The 20,984-nt window shown below is 47.3% G+C and overlaps 1 protein-coding gene across 7 annotated transcripts in view; it reads right to left on the minus strand.

The window, feature by feature from the left end:
- Nucleotides 1-8,628: 8,628 nt before the first annotated feature.
- The window catches only part of SPECC1 (sperm antigen with calponin homology and coiled-coil domains 1), a gene marked incomplete at both ends in the record, with an annotated part of 176,713 nt that continues 164,357 nt past the window's right edge, over nucleotides 8,629-20,984 (minus strand). For 6 of the 7 annotated variants that reach the window (XM_082861467.1, XM_082861465.1, XM_082861464.1 and 3 more), the window contains 2 exons: nucleotides 8,629-8,718; nucleotides 16,766-16,825. In XM_082861467.1, coding sequence (XP_082717593.1) covers nucleotides 8,629-8,718; nucleotides 16,766-16,825 — 150 coding nt within the window. The remainder of the gene's footprint in view (nucleotides 8,719-16,765; nucleotides 16,826-20,984) is intronic. The other variant, XM_082861466.1, reaches the window with a different exon arrangement.

Below are 20,984 nucleotides of genomic sequence, written 5' to 3' on the forward strand. Positions count from 1 at the left end.
CAGCTCCTCTCCGTCTTCCCTGCTGTCATCCTGTCTGAGCTCCCACAACGCTCACCTGACCTTTATTTCACCTTTATTTTATTTTTACACTCTTGTCCCACAACAATCACTTCTCTGCTTGACTTCCAAAAAGAATGTTTAAGAATGTAAGTTAGACCATGTTCAGAATGCTCCAATTACTTCTGACAAGCCTGGGAGGTTCTTACCCCTTCCCGCTTCTAGACAGTCACCTCCACATTCTGCCACCCACGCTGGCCCCCCTGCTACACCCCCAACACATGCACACACGCCCCTCCACACACAAGTGGCACGCTCCTGCCGCAGGGCCTTTGCACACGCTGTTCCCAGTCTATCAAGCTCCACCCCCCCATTTTCATAAGACTCCCTCTCATATCTTTCAGGTATCTGTTCAAACTTTATCACCTACTCAAAGAGGCTTTCTCTGTCCATCCTTCCTAGAACAGCACCTGCCCTCACCGGCCACCCAATTTTCTCCCCCTGCTCCGCGTTTCTCCCTAGTGCTTATCTACACCGTCATCTTGTACATTCCTCTGCTTCTCGCTTGCCTCCCTCATCAGAATGAGGCCCTCCAAAAGGGCCTGGGCCGAGTCTGTGTCGTTCACAATTGCAGCCACAGCACCTGGCACAGAAGAACCACGTGGAATATTTGCAGATGACTCTTAGGGTTGCTCAGATGCAACAGTGAAAGCATTCAAGTCAGGAAAACAAACACCAGGTTACCACTTATTCACAGACAAATGCAACCAGCTATTCCAAACGATAAGATTGTGCTAGTAGTTAGAAAAAAATAAATGCCTTGCAGAAAAACATAAGGAGCTCCCCCCTCTCCCATGCTTTAACCCCAAATCTGTCTGGTTTTTGTACTTTTTTTTTTGCGGTTCGCAGGCCTCTCACCATTGTGGCCTCTCCCGCTGCGGAGCGCAGGCTCCGGACGCGCAGGCTCAGTGGCCATGGCTCACGGGCCCAGCCGCTCCGCGGCACGTGGGATCTTCCCGGACCAGGGCACGAACCCGTGTCCCCTGCATCGGCAGGCGGACTCTCAACCACTGCGCCACCATGGAAGCTCTGGTTTTTGTACTTTTGAAAAGGGGTCACAGTGACTAAATCAGGTCACTTACTGAAAAAGGAAAAGTTAATTCATTTTTACAAGGAGAGAAACAGAACATGGTCAAATCCCAGTACCCAGTACCTGCTACCCAGTGGACAGATTTGATGGGCATTTGTGTACAAAGGATGTGGGGGTGAAGGTGCAGGACTTAAAATTCTCATGTGACATAAAAAAACACATTCAAAATCGATAAAGTGAATACAGGGCAGTGTAAGTTACTATTTATAAATATGGAGGTAACTAAACCGTGAGCTTGTATTACTATGAAAAAAAGTAAATATACTTTTCAAAAGTATATGCATCCATACCCCATATGAACACCCCAATAAATCCCAAATGAACCAAGGATTTAAAATAGAAGAAAGTTCTGGAAGAAAACTTTGAAGCACTCCTTCATAACAGGGCTCCTTTTATAACCTTGGAACAGGGAAGGGCTTTGACTTATAATCCAAAGGCATCAAAGAAAAGATAAAAATAAAAAACTCCTACGTGGCAAAAACCAACACACCGTCATAAGCAAACACAAACAACCAGCCAGGGAAACTATCTGCATCTGAAATCACCAGCATCATCTCTCTCACGCACCAAAAGCTCCAAGATGAGATTTCTAAACACTCAGTAAGAAAGAAATGGGCAAAGGAGTCGAAAAGGCACGTCACACGGAAAGGAACACAAACAGGATTTTAAAGCATACTCAGCCTCATTCACAGCAAAATGCACCTTGAAACTAAATTCAGGGACTTACCTGGTGGTCCACTGGTTAAGATGCCACGCTTCCAATGCAGGGGGTGCGGGTTCCATCCCTGGTGGGGGAACTAAGATCCCCCGTGCCGCGCAGCATGGCCAAAGCAATTTTAAAAAACAACTAAATGTGGACGCCGCTTTTCACCTATTAGGATGGGCAAAAATCCAACGGTCTGACAGCATGCTCTGTGGGCCAAGCTGTAATGATGAGAGAAGCCAGTCCAGCTCCCACGGAGGCAAAGTGGCAGTTTCTACCCAAAGCACAAATGCAGGCAGGCACCCTCTGACCCAGTGATCATATGTGAGACTTATTCAGATGAAGCCATCTATGCACGTGCACATTAAAATGTACAGCATTGTTGTAACTGCAAAGCACTGCGACTGACACCCCCATGTTCATCCTTGTGGGGTGACTTTGTGCCCCAGTTTGCCTGGGACAGTTTACACCTCTGCTCCAGTGTAATTAGTAACAGACACCCCCACGTGCACTCTTGGAAGGGTCCTGGTTTGTACGACACATCATCCAGCCACCCCACCCCTCCCCAGGGGAGCAGATACATAATTTATGCTACCCTCACGCAGTGGAACACCAGACAGCAGAAACAAAAAGTGAGAATGCTCTCTTTGTATTGACGGGAAAATGTTTCCATGATACATCATTAGGGGAAAACAAAACAAAAAGCAAAATGCAGAAGATGTGCCTAGCCTGACACCTTTCAGGTTAAAAAGATGGAGAGCATATGATATTCACACCTGCTTGTATAACACACTCAAGAAGGATACACAAAATAACTGATAACACGGTTACCAGTGAGATTGTGTATGGGGAGAGGAAGGGAGGGGAGGGGAGGGGAGGGGAGGGGGGGGAGGGGAGGGGGGAGGGATGACTGAGCAGACAAGGGACTTTTCACTGTATATCTTTTCATAATTTTTACATTTTTGAGCCAAGTAAAAATAAGTTTTTGAACCTATTCAAAGAATTAAACTTTAAGATGAAAAAGTGTATACATTGTCACAGAAGCTTCTAGGTGCCTACACAATGTTGATTCTTCCCCTCCCTAACTTTTAGCCAGCTTCACTGCTATTCACCTAAAAGACTACTTTTCCTGGCCTCCTGTGAAGCTAGGTGTGGCCAAGAGACTAAATTCTGCCCAATGAAATATAAGTGAAAGTGTTAAATGGGTCTTCTAGGAAGACTTAAAAGGGACAGGGCACTCTTCCTCTATCCTGCCACCTGGAATACAGTTGTGATGACTGGAACTCTGGCAGCCATCTTAGCTCATGAGGACAAATGCCACTTCCTTGGGGATGTCAGAGTGGAGAGGGGTCTGGGTCCCTGAGGATTTGATGACTCTAGCATACCAGGCTTGGACTTTCCACCTCTGGACTTCTTTCTCTTTTTGGTGAGAAATAAGTAGTTTCTTACCTAAGATAGTATTTATTGCTCAGGTCTCTCTATCCCTTACAGGTTAACCCAATCCTAAATGATCCATAAGTGTACCAATAAAACACCAAAAGGAGGTTAATTCTGGTAACGCATTTTTTTATGTGATGCCCAGAGCTTTGTATTGTCTTTGTACTTTTTGGTATTTTCTGTACTGAACATGTATTTTAATAACAACTGTGACTTTAAAACAATTTACACTACTGCAGGAAACGCATCTTCCGGCTTCTGGTTTCATCGTCAGAGTCTTTCACTTTCAAAGGCGGCAATGCTGCCGCTGCTGAGGGTACCATCTCCCACAGCCACTCACAGCAGCAGAGACCTCACCACATCTCTGCTCTTGTGCAGCAAGCTTGGAGCCGCAAGTTAAGGAAGAGCGCCTGCTGCTTTAGACTGTGAACAGGTGGGAGAAGATGCCTGGGTCCAGGTCCGATCCAGATTTGCCAAATCCCCAGGCTCCACAAGTCTGCTCTCTGCTGGGAGACAGTTTTCCATTGTCTGAAGTAGGGGAGGAATCCTCCATGGGCTGGGGACACAGACAATGAAACGCAGGTGGGTTCCAGCTGACTCAACCTGGAGGATGGGAAGGCCAGCAAATGTTCTTGGAATCCAGCCTGGTTCCTCACACTGCCATGTGCAAACAGCTCCAGAGGAGAACCTTTCCAGAAACGTGTAGAAAGGGGCTCCAAGGAGGCTGGTGACCACCATGCTCCCTGGTTTTCTATTCCCAGATGCCTGCAGTTACACAATTTGTGACTCACCTTTATGGCCAGTTTTGTGCTTCTCCAGCTGGACTCGCGCCACCCCGAAGCTGGACTCACTCCCCGGACTCGCAGGCAGGCCTGTGGGCTCTCGACACCACGGGACATGGCTTTAGGATGAGGTGATGAACCTTGCTGGCATGCTGGTGTTACTCAAAGATTTTCTTAGGGGAAAAGTCACCATCTTTATATGAAACTCACTGATATGCTGTGGAGGGAATGTAGAATTCTCAACATTTTTAAGACTTCAAATAAAACATTGAGGCCCTCAAAATAAAAGATCCCTAAAAAAGTCATAGTGCACAGCTTCACACTTGTCTTGAGACCCTGAGGGGCATGAGCTGGGTCTAGGAGATAAGGTCTAACACCCTGGCTTACAGGACTGCAAGCTCAGACTGGTTGAAAATATCCCTGGCCCTGTCATACATCCGATCTCGTCTTCTGAACAAATGAAGACGCGGCTCTGCCCTGGGGAAGCTGAGTGCCCTGCGGCAGGAAGGTGGTGGTGCTTGGCCGCTGGCCAAGACCCCACGGCCACAGACCCCTCGGGCAGCTCAGAGCCACTCGGGCTGAGTCACGAGACACCACCAGGAGCACGGGCTGCGGGTCAGCCCCACCGGGAGCAGACTCAGCACACGCGGGCTATGCTTCGTCCAGAGAGGGGCCCAGGCCCACAGACCAGGAACCTCCCCGCTGGACCCCGAGCCACGGAGGGATGACTGGCAACGGCTGAGGCACTGGCCATCCACCAAACGTCCACGCGTCCGTGTGTGTGGGCGCGCACGCACGTATGCGGGCTGAGCTGCTGACACGGCTTTGGGTCATCACATGGGGAGCCTGGTATCTTCTGGGTGCAGCGTCACGCGGCAACTGACGGCCCAGAGGAAGTGGCTGGCGGCCACCGTCCTGGCCCCGGGCCTGTCACACCCTCATCCCAGGCTGTGCTGTCCTGGGAAGACCGAGTCCCCCAGGAGGGAAAGGCCAGCGCGTGGGGCCTCCGTGGGAGGAGGGGCAGGTGGAGAGGCTTCTCCTCTGTCCTCTCCTGTGGGCAGGGCTGGTCCCCAAAGGCACCATGAAGGATGGCCTCCGAGTGGTGCCCGAAGACCACACGTCACCTGACGAATCGCTCGCTCAGCGTCCTGGTGTCAGCACACACCAGCATCCCCGGTCCGTTAAAGTTCGTGTTCACTCTGCCTCCGCGATCTCGGTATAACCTCTCCTGCCCCCCACCCTCAGTGGGCACGTCCAAGCAGCTCTGCAGCACCCCGTGCGGCCCTGGAGGGCGGGGCCCCCGGGGAACCGCGGTCACAGCAAGGGGCCGTGCAGGGGAGGGGGCCAAGGGGCATCAGGACCCAGTCCTTTCTGGTGACCCCCGGCAGTTGCAGTGGGGACCACGGCCCAGTGAGGAACAGGGACGCGAAGATGCCAGTTTGGAAACAGACTGAATGGAAGCCTGGCATTTTGAGAAAATAGTAACAGTAAATGTCACTGGGACAAATTCATAGTCAGACAGAAACAAAATATATTTATTAGAAATATTACAGAGCCATACATCGCACGCGTCCACGTTCACAGTTACACACGCCTCTGTTGCGTCCTGACAGCGCTGGGCACGGTCTGTGCTCTTGGCAGAAATGAGGCCACAAACACACTGCTGCATTCCACTCATGCAGTCGAAGTTACTGAGCTACTCGGGACAGCACAGGTTTAGCCCAACTCTAACCTGGGTCGGAGAAGTGAAACCCGCAGTGATGCCAGGCACACGCAATATTAAAAATCCTCTATAAAAAGGTTGCTGGGTCCTGTCCTTTGCCGCACGTCACTCGTCAGCTCCTCTCAAATGGCCCTCGAGCTCTGGGCTGGGAAGAACTAGGGCTGGATTTGGCAAAGGGGCTTGTATCTGACGACCGAGACCTCTGTCCCCAGGCAGCGCGGTGCCTGTCCCCTCAGCAGGGACGTGGGGGGCGACTGGGAAAGCAGCCCGTGGGTCTGGGGACCGTGACGCCAGGTGTGAGCCGCTCAGGATCCTCTGGGTGGAATCAACAAAAGCTATAAAACAACAGCTGGGTGAAGAAGGGAAACCAAAGGCCGTCTTGTTTCTGAAGTGAGGAGGGACAGAATGGGAGGTGGGTGAATTTGCCTGGTTGCCCAGACACCGCGCCTGGTGGGCAGGGCCCGTGCCACCATCAGCTGTGAAACAGCTCAACGCAAAGAACCATGGGCTTCTCTTCATGTCTTTAAAAATACAAAACAAAACAAAACTCCTCCACTCTTGGGGGGGTCTTGCATTCTGCATCTATCTTGTGTATAAAAATAATACATTTTTTGGAAAAAGGATCTGTAGAACCACCAAATAATTTTAGGTGACGAAGTACTGGCTGAAGGAAGACGGGAAGTAACACGGGTACTGTGACCTCTGAAAACCTCAGGACAGAAAACTGGGGACGATGCGGTTTGCTGACAGTAACCACCGTGTGTTCTCAAGTTTTCCACACTCACCTTGTGCTCCGAGCTCCCCAGTTAAAACCTGACCTACGTGGCGGCCCCCTGCCCCCGCCCCCCGCCCCGACCCTGCAGTGCTGACAGGCCTGAGCCGGCACCCCCAGCCCCGCAGGGCCAGACCTGCCCCAACGCCACCCTTGTCCCTGCGGGCAGGACACAGGTGCCCTGTGCCCTAAGGGTGCCCTTGCTGAAAAGCAGTCAGGCAACCTCTTTCCGTTATAAAAACAAATTGCACGTGGCCTCCTCTCCTCTTTTTAGCCTAAAGGCGGCAGCAGCTCCAGCATGGGGGGAGGGGAAACAGCAACACCTCCACCGCAGAGGCTCCGTGCTGATTCCGAATCCCCCTCAGTGATCACTGAAGACAGGACACCGCAGCGCCCAGGCCCCTCCAGGAGCGCTGAGGCATCAGCGGCCCCTCCCACACGGAGCCTCACGGTGACCCCAGGCTGCACACAACCAGCAACGTCCCAACCGCACTCCCGGGGAAGCAAGCAAGGCAGGGTCGGGGGACGAGGAGACACCGGGAGTATCTTTCAGCGGGCCGCCCCTCAGGAGGGCGAGAGCTACACCTGTCCGGTGGTACCTCCAGCTTCCACGTGAAGACAAATCGTCACGGCCACCGTCACCAGACTCTCTCCTTTCAGCGCTTCTCGGGGACTTTGAAAATATACAGAACGCAACCCTGGTCCCCTTCCCAGTACTCTGACTCCACGCTGGGGCAGGTGAGGAGTGTTACCAACGAACCCCCTGCAGAAGGACCCCAGCCAGCGGCCTCGGCAGCTTGAGGTGGAGGGACGGGCGCCGTGTGGGACCGGATGCCTCTTCCAAGGCGGCCGGGAGGGAGGGTCGAGCTCAGCCGCCCCCAGGACAGGGACCGATGGGGCCCCGGCTACGAACAAGGGCTCCTACCAGCCTGCAGGGAGTACTGCGCCAGCTGTCCTGGGCTCTGGGGCCGTGGGAAGGACCTGGTCAACGGGCGCTGATGTAAGCAGCTGCGGGATCCCCCTGGGCCGGGGTGAACCTCATTTGCTACGTAATGTACATTTATTTGCCCAGGTGATTACCTGCACCTGCACCTCCCAGGCGGAGGGCGGCTCTGGAGAGGGCTCTGCTGCCGCTTAGGGTGACTGCAGGCTCTAGGGAAACTGAGTTGCCTCCTTCAGTTGTACCCCAGCCGGCTCTGCCTGCTCCCAGGGCCTCCTTTGCCGTGCAAATGTAGGCGGCCTGGGGAAGGGCTAAAACCACAGCCAGAGTTGAAATACTCTTTACATCGCCGTCTGCCCAGCATCCCAAGAAATACACGTCCTCCAACTGTTTGTGCAAAAGCACGAGGACCCCGGCCGGCACAGGCCAGTGCCTTCTGTCTGAGCGACTTTGTCAGGTTCCGTGCAGGGCAAACGTGTGGGTGTGGATGGGGCGTGAATACGTGCAGGACACTTGGAGCAGATGACAGTCACGGAGGCTTCCCGTCCGCCGCCGCTGAGCACGGTGTCCTGGTGTGACTGCGTCCCAGACACACATCCTCCTGTCCTCCCAGGGACACCTAGCAAACTACCCAGGGGCTCCTTTACATCTCAAGTTTGATCTTCCACCCAAAGAATCAAATAAGGGACAGGAGACCTAAAGGTGGTGAAGTCCTTACTGAGGACGTAAGTCTTTTCCCCAGGACGCAGGGCGCTCGTGTGTTTCAGGGCTGCTTGAGAGCAAACTTTCTCTTTTTGTGTTTTGTTGGGCATTTTTCTTTTGGAGGGGTCTGGGAGGTGTCAAGTGGAGAGTTTTTATAGAGGCAGAAGCCAGCATCTGTAGTAGAGACGGTGGGGTTTGGAAGTGCTGTTTGTTGTGAGATTCAGGGCAGCTCCAGTGAACACACCGCTGGGCTCCCGCGGAGAAGGGGGGCCCAAGAGAGCGTGGCCCCCCCACTTACGGGCCATGTGCGTCGGCGTTCAAGGTGGGCGTGGTGGACCTGGCTGTTTCTTGTGTGTGTGCTGGCCCTGGGCAAGCTGGGCGGTGGACGGAGCAGGGACGAGCAGCAAGCGCTGCCTCCAGACTTACGTCTCGAAGTACTTGTAGATCTGGGCCACGTACTGCATGACGCTCTGCCAGTCGGGCCGGTCTGTGTGCAGCATCTCACTGAGCTCCTGCGCGAGAGGGCAGAGGTCACAGGGGGCCACAAAGCCTTCCCATGCAGCCGGCAGGTACAGGCAACACCCAGCCGGTGCTAAAGGTGCTTAGTGAAAAGAAAAGCTTTTCCTTCCCGTTTGTTCAAGAGATGCTGTCCCTTTTAGGAAACATTAGACTTGACCTCCCGCCTCTCCCATCTTTTAACAACATGACAGTGAACATTAACAGAAGTTTTGAACTAAAAATAAGAATTGCCCTATGATCCAGCAATCCCACTCCTGGGCATATGTCTGGACAAAACCATAATTCGGAAAGACCCATGCACCCCAATGTTCACTGCAGCACTGTTCACAACAGCCAAGACGTGGACACAACCTAAATGTTCATCAACAGAGGAATGGACAAAGAAGATGCGGTACATATATACGATGGAAGACTACTCGGCCATAAAAAAGAATGAAATAATGCCACTGGTAGCAACATGGATGCAGCCAGAGATTACCATACTACGTGAAGGGAGTCAGACAGAGAAAGACAAATACCATATGACATCACTTACATGTGGAACCTAAAATATGACACAGGGCTTCCCTGGTGGTGCAGTGGTTGAGAATCTGCCTGCTAATGCAGGGGACACGGGTTCGAGCCCTGGTCTGGGAGGATCCCACATGCCACGGAGCAACTAGGCCCGTGAGCCACAACTACTGAGCCTGCGCGCCTGGAGCCTGTGCTCCACAAGAAGAGAGGCCGCGATAGTGAGAGGCCCGCGCACTGCGATGAAGAGTGGCCCCCGTTTGCCACAACTAGAGAAAGCCCTCACACAGAAACGAAGAACCAACACAGCAAAAATAAATTAATTAATAAACTCCTACCCCCAACATCTAAAATATGACACAAATGAATCTATATAGAAAATAGAAACGGACTCACAGACAGAGAACAGACTTGTGGTTGCCAAGGAGGAGGGGGTTGGGATCAGCAGATGCAAACTATTATATATAGAATGGATATAAGGTCCTACTGTAGAGCACACGGAACCATATTCAATATCCTGTGATAAACCATCATGGAAAAGAATATGAAAAAGATGTACATATGTATATAACGGAATCACTTTGTTGTACAGCAGAAATTCACACATTGTAAATCAACTAGACTTCAATAAAACAAAAGTTTTGAAAAGAGTCACCGCGATTCCATTATTGTAAAAGGATTCCCACCTCTCCAAGCTACCTCTGAACGCACACCTGTGTCCCACACGCTCCGTCACTGTGTGCCCCGTGCTTTGACACTTTTCATACACAATTTCCCGCACAACTGTGCTGTGTCGTTTTAGCGGATGTGCGCTGTCCTCTCGGTGCGCGGCACGTGACCGTGGTCCCTCCTTCACCGCAGACTTTGCAGCGATCATCTCCTCTGTGCGGTACTGCTTCCTTCTGTCGGATTCGTGCCACAAAAGTCCTGACCTGATTGAAAGCTGTTTTACCAGAATGAAGGGTCACCATTCCATGTTTTATTGTTGTTTCCCCCTCATTTCGTTGGCAACGAGCAGGCAGAGGCAGAGGCCGGGAGTGGCGGCAGGCAGGACGGCACTCCGTCTACTGCGTGGCCAGGCCTTCCTGAAATTCATGGTGCTGAACGAATTTAGTAATTCACTTTGGGGCTGAACTTGGATTCTTGTGTGGTCACAGGAGCACACTAGGGAAGGTCCTGGCGTAAAGCCAGAAGCAGAGATGCAGTGGAAAAGCAGGCTGACCTTAGCACATCTGCTCCTGGGCGGGGTCAGAACTGGCTGAGGCCTGGAACCAGCCATTTAGCTTCTGTTTCAACATCTGAATATATTTTACTGATTTTGCTCCCTGGTTATGCGAAGAAATCAGCACAGCATTGGTCACGGGAAAGGGGTGGAAAAGAAATGCGTGGAACATTCCACGCAGATGTACCTAGAACAATTTGAAAAGGAAAACAAAGTGTTTTCCAGAGATGCTGGAGGGACGGCAAACCTCCCTCCAAGGGGGGCAAGGACGCGTCTTCCTGCTTAGAGAGGATTCGGAAGTCTGATCAATATTCACTGTTTCACTCAGAGTATCCGATAGGCCTGAACCTAACAATAATTAAATTTTAAAATATTTTGGTCCATGGTTAATGTGACATCTGAACGTGTTTGAAGAAATCATTTAGCACTCTTCAGGAGAAGAGTGGGTACGCCGCATCAATAAAAATCTGCTAGTGCATGACACCTGTTTGATTTAGTAGCTTAAAACCTGCCCCAAAAAGAAAACACCAGGCCCAGATGGCTTCACTGGTTAATTCTTCCAAACAGTTCAGGAAGAAATAATACCAATTCTACACAATCTCTTCCAGGAAACAGAAGAGGAGGGAACACCTCCTCACTCATTCTGTGAAACCAGCGCCAATATTAATACCAAAACCAGACAAAGACATTACAAAAAACAACTACCAAGTTCTCACTTGAACATAGACACAATAATCCTTAATAAATATTATCAATTGAATCATGATCAAGTGGGGTTCATCTCCGGAAAGCAAGGCTGCTTCAACACCCATAAATCAATCAATGTTATTTATACTAACAGACTAATAAGAAAAACCATATGGTCATATCAATAGATGCAGAAAAAGCATTATACAAAATTCAATAACTATTCATAATAAAGGTTCTCAAAATACCAGAAATAGAAGGGTATTTCTTTTACCTAATAAAGAACATATACAAAACCCAAGGGCTGACATCATACTTAATAGTGAGAAACTGAGCACTTCCCCGCTAAGATCAGCAAAAAAGAACAAGGTGAGGATGCCTTCTCTCACCTCTCCTAGTCAGCACTGTACTGGAAGTTCTAGCCAGTGCATAAGGCAAGAAAGAGGAACAAAAGGCATACAGATTAGAAAGAACTAAACTGTCTTTATTTGCAGATGACATGACTGTCTATGCAGAAAACTCCAAAGAGTCTACCAGAAAAACCTCTTGGAACTAATATGCAAGTTTAGCCAAGTCTCAGGACACAAAATCAACAACTTTCCTACATGCCAGCAATGAACAACGGCATATGAAAAAAAAAGAAAAAAAAAGAAAAACCAACCATTTAAAATGGCACCCCAAAAAATCTACATGCAGAAAACTATAAAACACCACATGCAGAAAATTACAACATACTGATGAAAGAAATCAAGAAGCTCTAAATAAATAGAGAGATGTTCTAGGTTCATAGCTTGGAGACGGAGTATTGTTAAAATGGCGATTCCTCCCATCTGATCTACAGATACAATGCAACCCCAATCAAAATCCCAGCAAGCTGTTTTTGGGGGTAGATAGCGACAAACTGATTCTGAAATTTACAAAGGCAAAGGTACCGGAATAGCCAAAACAATTCTGAAGAGAAGAATAAAGTTGGGAGACTTGATGTCACAATTTCTAAAGCTCTATTGATCAAGGCAGAGTGGTGCTGGTCAAGGGGCAGACACTGGGGGCATGTTATGCGTATTCTACCACAATAAAAATAATTGATAAAAAGAAAAACGATAGGGCTTCTTGTCCTCAGGGGTCTTGGTGGGGATGGAGATAAGCTCTGTAATCAGAGAAATTACAATATCACACACACGTGCTCCACAGACTATGAATAAATTGTGCTTTCAGAGCCCAGGTGGGCATGGCTGCCCAGAGGCAGGGTCACGGAGGGGTGAGACGTGGGCTCTGGAGACAGCTGGGCTCCTTGACCCTTGTCTTTGCTACTCACTGGCCATGTGCCCTTTCAGGGAACCGCACTGTCTCAGTGTCCCACCCACAAGGAGCATCTACGTCGCAGGGCTTTTGAGAGGGCCAATGAGCCAACACGTGGACAATGCCCGGCACAGAGTAAACATGCACATAGTAAGTGAATTAATTGTCTAAGTAGCCTCTATAAAGTTTATGCTACAGATCAGGCCCAGTTATGCCTAAGGAATCATTCTGATATCCCCGTAAAATCCTGAGTTGCAATGACCTCCCTTCCCAGGTGACCTGAGGACCTTAGGCTGTGTGAGGAGTGACCGTTCTGGTGGACACACCGGCTCACCCAGCAAGCAGCACCCTCACAGACCGTATGACCTAGTGCGGGCGTGCCCACCTCAGCAGGTACGAAGGGCACACATGCTGGCTGCTTTTACGGCAGTGGCAACAGTAGCACACATATTCTCTCTCCTATTCTTCCTGTGAGGAGTTGTTCCACCTGTGATGTGGCGTGTTAAACTTCTATATTACACCGTGGCTGGGAAGGAATGCATTCTAAAATTTGGGGAACACTGTAGGGTTTTCACTTGTAAAAAATCTCATCCTTGCTAACAATGGTAAACCCAGAAACCTATATTTGCTAGAATATACACATATAAGGGAATTTTTTTCCTGACTAATCTAATAACAGAACTTGACCAAGGACTTGGGATTATTACTGCTGTCAGTTCTGTTTGGGTGTATTTTTAAAATGTCATGTGTAATTAAATATGTTATTTTTCAATCCATCTCACGATACTGTAAAGCAAATTTAATAATGTAGGAAGCTTCTATTTTTTTGATGGCATAAACGGGTTAAATTGCTCACAAACATTCCTAAAAGGTTTTGAGATTCGTCATGATGTTTGTCAGTAGTTCCTCAGAGACATCTCTACAAATGAAACTGCTGGCTCTGACTGTTAGTTCAACAAGATGATCTCATTTGCTCCCCAGCTTTCACTACAGTAGTATGTGAGATGAAAAAGAGGAAAAACTGTTAAATTTAAAAAGCAAATATTAACTGTAACACCACAAAGAAAACCGTATTCTGTGTATAATATCATCTTCTAACAAGTTCTCATGGTGTCTTTGATTCCTTATGTAAATTATCTGTGGTCACTTGTTAGCTGTTTAGTGTTTCAGAAGATAAATCAGGTTTCTGCTACGCCGTCTTGGCCAGACATTAAGTCCCCTCACTCCTTTTTAGATTCTCTAGACTTGTATTTACACAATAGGGACACCTGTTTCTTAAAGGTTCAGTGGAATTTGGGCTTACTGGGAATTTTTTGTTCGTGTGTGTGTGACTATATTTAAAACAATGAATTTCACTTGGTTAAAGTTCTTCTTCTTTCTAAGTTTTGGAGAAATATTTACATTTACTTTTTTTTTTTTTTTTTTTTTTTTTGCGGTACACGGGCCTCTCACTGTTGTGGCCTCTCCCGTCGCGGACCACAGGCTCTGGATGCGCAGGCTCAGCGGCCATGGCTTACGGGCCCAGCCACTCTGCGGCATATGGGATCTTCCCGGACCGGGGCACGAACCCGTGTCCCCTGCATCGGCAGGCGGACTCTCAACCACTGCGCCACCAGGGAAGCCCTACATTTGCTATTTGAAGGAACGTATTTACATATTTTTTTTAGAAAACTGCCCATTCTGTTTCAAACACTTTGGCGTACACTGTCACAGTACTAAAATTCCTGATGGCTGTCCTTTCCCTTTGTCATTTCATCCTCTGAGGTTACACAAGTATGACTCACTGTTACTTCAACTGAGATTTTCCTAATTGCTAGTAAGATTGAACATCTTTTTAAATGTTTACTGGCCATTTGTGAGTTGTCTGTTCCAGACTTTGATAATTTTCTACTAGGTTTTTAAAAATTATTATTATTGGTTCGTAGAAATAATTTGTAGATTATACGTCTTTGCTTTTTTTGCAGTTATGTTATGATGTGTCTGGATGGATATTTTGTATTATTCATCCTGTTTGAGATTCATTAAGAATCTGTGGTCTTTCATCATTCTGGAAAAATTTCAGGCACCACCTCTTCAAATATTATCTCTCTTCACTTTTTCTTTCCTCTTCTTCTGGAATTCCCACTGGACGTGGGACTTGGACACGGTCTGACTTTATCTTCCATGCCTCTTAAGCTCTGTGACAGACACTATCAGATGTTCCCAACCTCTCTCTCCCTTGAAAGGCTTCCCGCTAAATTTAGAGAATGAGAAATGTTATATGCTTACTTTCTCAAACTCCCTTGCAGCTGGTGTGGCCACATAACAGAGTACTACCAATGAGCTGGAGGGACACTGGGAAGGCTTTTGGTTTCCTTTTCAAAGGGGGAAGATGTTAGGCACTTGTTCCTCTCCCTTCTCCCTCCTTCCTGCCCTGCAGACAGGAGTGATGTCTGGAGCTTGGTAGTCATGTTCAACCACAGAGAAACAAGTATGAGGGCAAAGAACCAACAGATTAAAGATGTGGAGTGAAGAGAAGAGACACTCTGGGGTCCTTGATTATAACATTGAGCAGTGAACCATTCCTGAAACTAAAAAAAAAATATATATATATATATATATATATACACACACACACACACATATATATACATATATATATACACACACACACATATATATCTTTATGGTTGAAGCAACTGTTAGACGGGTTTTCCAATTCTTGAAGTTGAAAAACCTATTAACTAATAAAACCCCTCTACTACATTTTCCATTTTTAAATGTCCCTGTTTTATGTTCTGGGTAATTTCCTTAGATCTAGTTTCCGATTCAGTAGTTCTCTCTTCTGCTGTATCCAATCAGTTTTCAGCCCAACTGGTAACTGGTATTTTTAATTCCAAATTTTAATTTCTACAAGTTTTACTTGATTCTTCTCCAAGTCTTTTTTTTTATAGTACTGTGTTCTTTCCTTATGATTTTAATGTGTTTAAACACAGTCTCTTGAGGTCTCTTCCTGTTTTATTATCTCAAGTTCTGGTAGGTGATCCTCTTGTTGGTGGTGCCTGCTGACTAGCTCAAGTAGATGGATTTCTTTTCTTTTTTAAAATTTTATTGGAGCACAGCTGATTTACAGTGTTGTGTTACTTTCAGGTGTACAGCAAAGTGATTCAGTTATACATATACATATATTCACTATTTTTCAGATTCTTTCCTCACATAGGTTATCACAGAATCTTGAGTAGAGTTCCCTGTGCTATATAGTAGGTCCTCGTTGTCAAGTAGACCATTTTCTTGAGCGTTTTGTAATTCTGGATTGTGAGTGTATTTTCAGCAGCCTCTGTGCTACGGGCCCAGGAGCCTCCTACAGCAGAGACAGTATAAACCGGGGAATGCTTGCAGTAGATATTATAAATTTGGACTCCAAACCTCATCTGGCCCAGTTTTCTTTCCTTACAGGAGATTTTCCTTTTTTGGCCAGCAAAAAATCCCAGGAGGAGACCAAGCTTCCTTATCACCTCCCTGGACTGGAAGGTGGAGATTTTTATTTCCCCGTCACTAAGAGTAGCATTTGTGAGCCTTGGTTTTGTGCAGGGGTCTCAGGACTAATGCACTGTTTACAGGAGCTCAGGGCCTTGTCTCTTGCCCCTGCATGGGCAAGAACCACAGCCTATACCCATCAGATGCCCGCTCATTACGAGCTCCCTCCACCACCCCAGCCCCAACCCTGGGGGTGGCCAGAGTCCCAGCACATGCCTCAGGGCTCTGGTCTTCACGCCTCTTTTAATTTCCAGCATCTGGTTATTTCCTCGTCTTTCTTCAGAGATCAGCTATGTATTGATTTTTTTTTTTTTTTTTTTTTTTTGCGGTACCCGGGCCTCTCACTGTTGTGGCCTCTCCCGTTGCGGAGCACAGGCTCCGGACGCGCAGGCTCAGCGGCCATGGCTCACGGGCCCAGCCGCTTCGCAGCATGTGGGATCTTCCTGGACTGGGGCACGAACCTGTGTCCCCTGCATCGGCAGGTGGACTCTCAACCACTGCGCCACCAGGGAAGCCCTAATATTTTTTAAATTACATTTTATTCAGATTTCTAGGTGCCTTGAACAAGAGGGTTTTAATGATAATTCAGTCTAGAACTGAAATTTATCCACAGTGAAATCTTCACTGAAAACACTCTAAATCACATGTGGTCAGACCAACTGGATAATTTTCATTAGGAATCATGAGTAACATATCTTCAGCAGATGGATTTCACTGTTGTGTAAAAATTATTTAGTAGATGGTATAAAGTTCTTCCTCATATGATTAGAACACAGTATCACAAGGACACGAAGGAGGATACTTACCAGGCTGGGTTTGATGCCTACACTTTCAGCTGCTTCAAATGCCAACAAGAGATTTCTTTTCTAGGTTAAAAAGACAAAGACAATGAAATTATCAACTAAAAAAAATATATAGTTTTTGCTAGGAAAAAACACCAACTGACATTCCTATAAAGATTACCTACTGTTTATAAAACACTTAAGTTTTGAAGTCAAGTATGCAACCAATGATCTTAGTTCACGGGGAAAAAAAGATTAACAGGTTACCGTTGTCACTAAAAATGACATTATTGATTGATTCCTGACCATCAAAGATACATTTTTGTTAATTCGGTTATTTATTTATTTTTTTGCTTTGTCATTATGTTGGGTATCAAGTTGTTTAATCATGGTGTTACACCAAAAAAATTATCAAAGGAATATGTGCACATCGTTAAACATAGTCATATGAAAAACTGTTGCTTCCCTCAATCCTGGTCCTCGGGAGAAGACCTTTTTGTTTCTCTCTTTAATTCTGGTGATCTCCTCCATATCTCTGTAACTGCTCACACCACCATTGCTTGATTTCCGAAACAGAGGCATTGCCTTCTAACTTCTTCCCAAGATAATGAGGACTTAGGTGCCTCTCTCCTCCCTGCATTATACTCACATAGCTCACGTTTGTGCCTGTGTTAGTTATGTCTGTGACTTGGACCATTTTCCTTAAGCCTCCATTTCTCGTCCCATCAATTGCAGACAGCAGTTCCCGACTCCACTTTGGATGATAAGGAAGACGTCCCCTTGCCTTGCATCCACCTTGTCAAGTTTTAAACTGTTAAAAGCTGACAGAATTTGCTTCCTTTCCTTCAACCACACTTAAGTGTTCAGCACCCTCTTAACAGAACGACTCTGAAGGCTGAACACAGTAAGCGGTGTTTACACAGCAGCTGAGATCAGATTCGTCTCCCCAGTTCCACAGTCGTGATGCTGTGCCCCTCAGAACATTTCTTCCAAATGATTTTCTTCTTTGTAACTCGACCAACGGCTCAAATCCACACCACGTTTCAGTGTGCTGTAGACCTGGACCTTGACTGTCCTCAAGTCCGTTTGTTTTCAGTTCTGCTTGTTGGGATTTTTCTTGCTGGGAGAAGAACGGTGCCTCCTCTCATCTTCTGGTTTCTTATCTTTCTGACTATGGCTTACAATCCATGATATTCTCTTTGTACCAAACTGACTTTCTGTTCTAATATGTTCTGTTCTCTCATTGCCCCCCTTTATTAGACCCCCAAGCTCTTAATCGTATCATTATTCTATGAAACCCTTCAGCCCTGGAGTCCTCCAGAACCTGTCGACTGACCCAAAAAAAAAAAAAAAAAAAAAAAAAAAAAGCACAACCTAAAAGTGGAGAATTATGTTTTATTTGGTGGACATACTGAGGACTTAAGCCTGGGAGACAGGCTCTCAGATAGCTCTGAAGGCATTGTTCCGAATAGGTCAGGGAGAAGCCAGAATACATAGGAATTTTGCAAAAACAAACCAGGTAGTTGAATATCAAAAGATTTCTGCTAATTAAGGAACAAAACAAACTTCTCAAGCTAGTGAGTTTAGCACTTTTCTATGCATGGGAAGATGCAAGAGTCTGGGCTCACTGAAATCGTTTCTCTGAAATGCACCTTTACTATCTAGGGCCCGTATCCTGCTTTTTTCCTCCATCCTGGATCCTCGCAGGTTACATGGTCGGGGCGGGGGCAGTGGCTGAGGGCTTGATGGCCGCAACGTCCTTTGTTTACTGATATGGCAGGCGACACTTTTTGTCCACAAACCTCATGTCAGTTTTTGGATAAAACCCCTGTTCTTTTTAAAAAATTTTTTTATCTATCTATCTATCTATCTATGGCTGCACCCTGCAGCTTGCGGGATATTAGTTCTCCGAGCAGGGATTGAACCCACACCCTCCGCAGTGAAAGCTCAGAGTCCTAACCACTGGACCGCTAGGGAATTCCCCTGAGAACCACATTCTACTAAAGCACATTCTTAGTTTCCCTCTTAAAGAAAGGCTGTGGGAGAGATACACTTTCTGGATGCATTCATATACGAAATGTTCTCTTTTCTGCCACCTCACTTGGTTAATAATCTGGCTGGATACAGAACTCTAGGTTGAAAATAATTTCCCCTAGGACTTTAGAGGCTCCACATCACTTAGCCCTCGTTTGTTGTTCCTGTTTTGAGACCCTTTCTGGCTGTTCTCTGATGCTTCTTCACCTGGATGAACTTAAGAATCATTTGGTCACACCTCCTCCCGTAATTCATTTGAAGTCATTCAGATTATATGAAACTTTAATGAAATTGGTAAAGTCAGTCTAACTGAGAGACGAATGTTTCCCTATATATTCACGTTTTCTGTTGCTCAGCAGAATTTTGTAATTTTATGCATTTAGATTTTCTACAGAATTTTATACATCTCCCCACTTCCCCTTTCCGTCCTTTCCGGCACATCTGGTGCCTGAAGATTAAGGGGTCCGCTGGATACTGAGGCAAACTCTCTGTACTAGGTACCAGGTCACGGGAAACACTAGAACACGGCAAAAAACTTTTCTTCTGGTCTGTGGTCGGGGCCTTGGAAAGCCGTTGACGTGTGGTCATCTTGCCCAAGCCGCCGGCCCCCTTCCTCCATATTAAAGGTAATTAATGGGGATGGACTGAGCGGAAACTTTAGGGGTCTGTAAGCCGATGGTTTTTAGGCTCCCATTACTCCAGACATTAAGATACAAACATTCTTTTACGGTTTTTGGTATGCAATGCCCAACAGCTTTGTAAATGTTAACACAGTTTTCAGTTCCAGCAACAGCGTTTAAGGGCCCCTTTTCTCCCACCTTTACTTGCACAGAATGTTACGATTTTCAAAAGTCTCTGCCAAATGTGACAGGCTAAGAATAATATTTTGTTTTAATTTGTATTCTTTGATTACCAGTAAGGTCTAAGGAAAAGGCATTTCTAAACCTCAGGTTTTATACAGAATTCCCCCCCCCCCGCCCCCCAAGACCCTTTATCCTGATTCTAATGAAACTGCTAGTGTTTTCTAAGCAGAAATTGAACAAAGAAGAAATAGTCGAAAACTTGTCGGAAAACACTCTGAAGTTGCATATGGTATGACATGGACCATTACAGGGAGAGGTGGTTTCCGGGGCATGAAAATGACTTTTATTGGTTTTGGTGGCAGCAGGACATTAGTGATGAAGCATCTCGATCCTAACTCTCTCATTAGAACACCGTCACGGCCACTGTGGGGAGGCCAGAGGGGAGACAGACGCAGAGAGTGTGCCCGGCCAGGACCTTCCAGCCCCTGGACAGTGGAAGCCCCCAGCCATGGGGACTCTGCTGCCAGCTGGCCCTGCAGTGGGGATCTCGCCTGAAACTGATGGGACTGAGGAGCCCCAGCCCAGAATTTCCTCCTCACATCAGTACTTCGTTTCAGACACCAACATAAAGACGGTCCATCCTATCACCTGAATCTGGGGACCTCAGCGGGAGTTTCACAGGAGGACAGAGGAATAGGCTTATTACTGAAGAAACACCAAGCTTTCCACTGACTGTAACTCACATCCCGTGTTTGTAAATCTCTTTACCGTCTCAGGAGACATCCTTGTTAATGTTATCAGAAATTCCCTACCTAGTACCGATGTCACACTTCCACTGAGGAAGGAGGAACAGCTCATGACTTATGAACGTTCTGGGCTGTCGAGAGCTAGATCATACAGTTTTTAAATTCTGATTTTAATGGGTTTTTACAAATATTACCGGCCTCTCTTGGTGCCCTTTTGGGTGTATGTTGCTCAGCAAAACACCCGAGAAGCGCCCAGCACTGAGAGCTCCCCAGATTCAGGCTCCGGGTGAGGGCTGGACTCCACGCGTCCTGATGATGTCAAAGGCATACTTTTTGTTCAAATTAGTTCGTCCCCTTTGAAGCCCAACTTCGAATAGGCCCCTTCTAGGAAGGCTTCCCTGCCTGAATCCCCCTCTCTCCACCAGCAAGATACTCCCAGGCTGAGTCTCACACACATGCTCAGTTTTAAACTGTAATGATTTGATCTGCCTGTGTTGACACACTGTTTCTGAGAGCAGACCTCCCCATCGGCAGGAATGCCTGCTCAACCGCAAGGAGCACCATTCTCCCAGCACCAGCGAGACACTCCCTAGAAGACAGCCTTCCTTCTTAGTCTTGCCAGGGGCCGTCATGACCCATGACCCGCAGCAGACCTGGATC

The sequence above is a fragment of the Leucopleurus acutus genome (assembly GCF_964270905.1).
Source record: "Leucopleurus acutus genome assembly, chromosome: 19".
Classification (NCBI taxonomy): domain Eukaryota; kingdom Metazoa; phylum Chordata; class Mammalia; order Artiodactyla; family Delphinidae; genus Leucopleurus; species Leucopleurus acutus.